The 4687-nt window shown below is 40.9% G+C and overlaps 1 protein-coding gene across 1 annotated transcript; it reads left to right on the top strand.

Moving 5' to 3' along the window:
• Positions 1-240: 240 nt before the first annotated feature.
• zgc:86839 (Cyclin-dependent kinases regulatory subunit 2-like) lies at positions 241-3513 on the top strand. The gene is made up of 4 exons (XM_061263070.1): positions 241-318; positions 421-488; positions 1338-1465; positions 3205-3513. The coding sequence occupies exons 2-4, from the start codon at positions 430-432 to the stop codon at positions 3246-3248; spliced, it is 231 nt and encodes a 76-aa protein (XP_061119054.1). The 5' UTR covers positions 241-318; positions 421-429; the 3' UTR covers positions 3249-3513.
• Positions 3514-4687: the final 1174 nt, after the last annotated feature.

The following is a 4687-nucleotide window of genomic DNA, read 5'->3' as shown; positions in this document are numbered from 1 at the left end:
TTGTCCAATGCATTGACTGACGTGGTTATTACCCAAATATTGAAAGATAGGATTCGACATATAACATATGTTCCGTTCTAACATGTTAATTACCGCAACTACTTTACTTATACGGTTCAGATAGCGAATCGAACTACTTAACGTTACTCTGAAATCGTGGTTTCTCTTATGATAAACCATCTCTGCTCATAACCCGCTCTGGGTGCCAAATGGTTTGTTCTGATCACATGACATTTGTGTCCAATGGGTAGGCTTCTACTCTTGTTCGACATTATGTTCAAAACGGTGTCGGTTAACTCCGCTATTTAGCCAGCCACGGTAGGTGTGTGGCGAGTAGCTTAGCTATAGGCTTAAGAATTTATCGCAAGAAGCTTGTCGTTTACATTTTCACTCCAGTTTTTTTATTCTTCCCCCAAACAGCATAAAAGAATGTCGCACAAACAAATCTACTATTCAGATAAGTACACCGATGAGCATTATGAATACAGGTAAAGTTGTTGGATAACTTGATTAGCTAGCTGGTTAGCCGTCTGGATGCGCCCTCATAATTTCCACGCAAATAACTTAACATGAGCTTTTAGCGTTTGATGTTTAGCTTACTGGTATAGTGCGACTTTTATCTGACACGTATGTTAATGGCGATTTTTCTTTTAATAGTTTTAAAAGTCATGGTCGTATGTCGACCCGTTTGGATGCTTATCTGTGAATAAAATCAATCTAGCAAGCTAACACGCGGTATTCATGATAAAGAATGGCATGGCCTTGGAATATTGCAATTTACTGTTGGCTACTCATAACGTCACCACAAAAAAGCTACGGTACATACTTGCATCTTGGCCAGCTAACTATAGTTTGGGAGAAGGTTTGCTAAACCTGGCTGTATCAGCTTCTTTAAATTAGTTGGCTAACTTCCCAAAATACTAGCTAGCTGCTTGCTATTTAGCGAAGTCGGGAAAGTTAACTAACGTTATCTAGCTAGCACTCGGAAGTGAATAGTTCACTTCGCTAAATTATCGATTTGTTTGCTTCCGTTAGTCTAGTTTATTTATGAAAGGAACGTATCCTGTAGTATTGCTAACTTTGATAGCTTAACGTTAGTAAATCACAAGCAGATCTGAACGCAGGTAAATAATATGAAAAGTTATCGTTCGCCTTGTATAGTTACCGAGATACCGGGTGACTTAACTCACTATTTGAAGTTAACTTTGTAATGTTTGCCAACTGTTAGCTCGTTAGCCAGTCATTTAAAATGATAGTAGTCTTATTTCTCATCGGGCTAGAAACTGCAACAACGTTTAAACATGGGAAAAACACTTTCCTTTCCTTTTTACATGCAGGCACGTTGTGTTACCCCGAGAATTGGCAAAACAGGTGCCCAAATCACACCTGATGTCAGAGGACGAATGGAGGCGACTTGGGGTGCAGCAGAGTCTTGGATGGATACACTATATGATCCACGAACCAGGTTTGTTCAGAGCACATACGTTTTTTTTATTTGACATAAGATTTCAGTTTTTGATTTTTAATAAACGTGCAAATATTTCTAAAAACATGCTTTCTCTTTGTTACCATGGGCTGTTGAGTGTAGATGGGCAAAATGGCAGTTTTATCCATTTAAAAATGTGAAGGTCTAAATACTTTCTGAAGCCACTGTATGTATGTTTGTGTATGTATGTATACACACTATAATTACACCCACATACACCACTAATAAAGTGTATTGCGACTGTATTAGGTGGACCTCTATACCAGCTGGTTAATGCAAATATACACAGTAATCAGCCAATCATGTGGCAGCAACTTCATATTCCATAAAAGTGGGCAGATGTTGTTCAGACCAAAGATCAGAATGGGGAAGAAATGTGATCAAAGTGACGTTGACCGTGGAGTGATTGTTGTTGCCAAATCGGTTGGTTTGAGGGTCTTCTGGGAGTTTCATGCACAACAGTTTAGAGAATAGTGCAAAAAACATCCAGTGAGTGGCAGCTCTGTGGGCAAAAACACCTTGAGAGAGAGTTCAGAGGAGAAGGGCCAGACTGATTCAAGCTAACCGGACTGCAACAGTAACTCATTACAACAGTGGAATGTAGAAGAGCGTCTCTGAGCACCCAACACATCGAACTGTGAAATGGATGGGGCGACCTGTAGCGTAGTGGTTAAGGTAAATGACTGGGACATGCAAGGTCGGTGATTCTAATCCCGGTGTAGCCACAATAAGATCTGCACAGCCGTTGGGCCCTTGAGCAAGGCCCTTAACCCTGCATTGCTCCAGGGGAGGATTGTCTCCTGCTTAGTTTAATCAACTGTACGTCGCTCTGGATAAGAGTGTCTGCCAAATGCCAATAATGTAATGTAATGGATGGGATACAGCAGAAGACCACTCCGGGTTACACTCTTGTCAGCTAAGAACAGGAAACTCAGAGTACAGTGGGCATAGGCTCGCCAAAACTGGACAGTTGAAGATAAGAAATGTTTTCCTGGTCCTGGTCTGACAAATCTAGATTTCTGCTGTAACATGGAGATGTATAACCGGGTGATAATTTGGCTTAAACAACATGAATCCATGGATCCATCCTCCCTTGTGTCAATGGTTCTCGCTGCTGGTGGTGAAATGTCGTATGTTTTCTTGACACACAAACATAACATCGTTTACATGCCACGGCCGACCAGAGTATTGTCGCCACATCCCTTTATAGCTACTTCCGGCCGGACAACACGCCATGTCACTAAGCACACGTCATCTCAAGCTGGTTCTACCAACATGACTTGAGTTTAGTTTACTCTAGTCACCAAATCTCAATCCAGTGAAGCACCTTTGGGATGTAGTGGAATGGGAGATTTGCAGCACGAATGTGCAGGCATGAAATCTGCTGCAGCTGCGTACTCATATCCTGTGTCAAGTTGGAACAGAATATCTAGAATGTTTCCAGTACCTTGCTGAATCCATGACACAAAGAATTCAGGGTGTTCTGGAGTCAAAGGGAGGCCCTACCCTGTACTTGAAAGGTGTTCCTAATACAATGGTTATCGAGGGTATGTGTGTATAATTGCATGCATTTTTTTAAAAAAATTTTAGATGTATTTATATACACATTCAGGCACAAATGTGGATCTGGACCTAAAGATTCACAGTCAGTCTGAAAACTGCAACGTTTTCAGAGTAGAAACTAAAACGTGATATACTTATATTTGTCTTTCTTTCAGAACCACACATACTGCTGTTCAGAAGGCCCCTTCCGAAACACTGATATGAACTTCTGGAATTTTCTGGGACAACCATTGTGTATTAATCTGGTATTCAGAATGTAATTACAGACCTACTACTGGTGAACTCTTGCGCTTGTGCTGTATTCCTCGCAGCTACAAAGCTCAGATTATGAATAAGAAATGAAAATCCTCCTTGTGAATAGGGGAGGTGCCGTGTTGTGTGGAAAAGAACATGCGTATTCTGACTGAAGTGCCTGCCTTTCATTTTTGATCAAGTCCTTTTGAATAAAATTAATTTTTGCATCATTGTTGTAAATATATTTACACATTGGCTTCCTGTTGTGTGTGTATGTGTGTGCGTGTGTGTGTGTCAAGTTAAGCAGACATGCTCAAATGAACTGAAATGCCATATTGTGTGTATCTTCGCACTTGAAAGGAACAAGCTTTGATGTTGCAATTTTGAGAATCCTGTCAGAAAGCTATAGGTTATTTTCCCCAAATCAGGAAAAAAACGATTTATAGGACTCCTGTTATGAATTTTCTTTTGGTTCAGGACTAGGGACCAATTCTTATCAGGTGATTGTTAAAATTCTAATATTTTATTTCATTTTTTGGACAAGCATGCCATATAGCTAGTCTCCCCTTAAACTACTTGGTCGACTTGGAAAAAATCTGTTCTGATTGAAAGGGGTACATACAGTATATTCATGGAGAGAAATTGCTTATATAACAAATGAACAAATCACAAGTTTAACTGTGGAGATTGTGATGGAGGGACAGTATTAAATGGGACCAATTAAAAATGTTTAATGTTTATTGTAAGTGAATCTTTGTGCTCAGTGTGTGTCTTGAGTATATCATGTTCCCATCCCAGTTTGGAATGGCCAGCCACTGTAACCTAATAAGCGGTGTACTGCACGTGTGTGAACCCCACTGCCTATTGGGGAGAGTGTAGACATCCACAGCTCTCCGATGAAGCCCTTTTTCACACCACAGACCGGAGGAGACCTTTCATGTGTGGCTTTGACTGGAAACTCCTGGTGCCCGATCGATCAGCGGGGGTCGCTGAAGACCCCTAACTGAGTGAATCATTCCATTCCCTGGGCAATCGGCAACCGCACGTCAACCTGTGGAGCTACCGCGCACTGTGTGAATCTGATGCAAGGCCACGAGGCTCGCTGAATGTATATTTTATCTGTTTGTGAATGTTCGTGAAATTCATGTTGGTACAATTTCCGGTGTGGGCACATGAGGGCGCTATAGGATAAACTACAGAAAAGTACTAGCAGTATGAATTTATTACAACGATTCGAGGTGGTTGGGATTAAATGCTATTCATATTACCACGGTAATTCTGTCTATTACAAATCCTTCCTTTGTAAAAAATAAAAATACCCAATATAGAATCCCAGTTGTGTTGTAGGCCAGTCAAGTTCTCCTTGTTTCACGTTGGTACAGTATTTGACCAGCAGGTGTCAGT

Source organism: Conger conger, chromosome 12, assembly GCF_963514075.1.
Source record: "Conger conger chromosome 12, fConCon1.1, whole genome shotgun sequence".
Lineage (NCBI taxonomy): Eukaryota > Metazoa > Chordata > Actinopteri > Anguilliformes > Congridae > Conger > Conger conger.
Note: the sequence above shows the minus strand (reverse complement) of the source record. Positions and strands in the feature narration are given on the sequence as shown.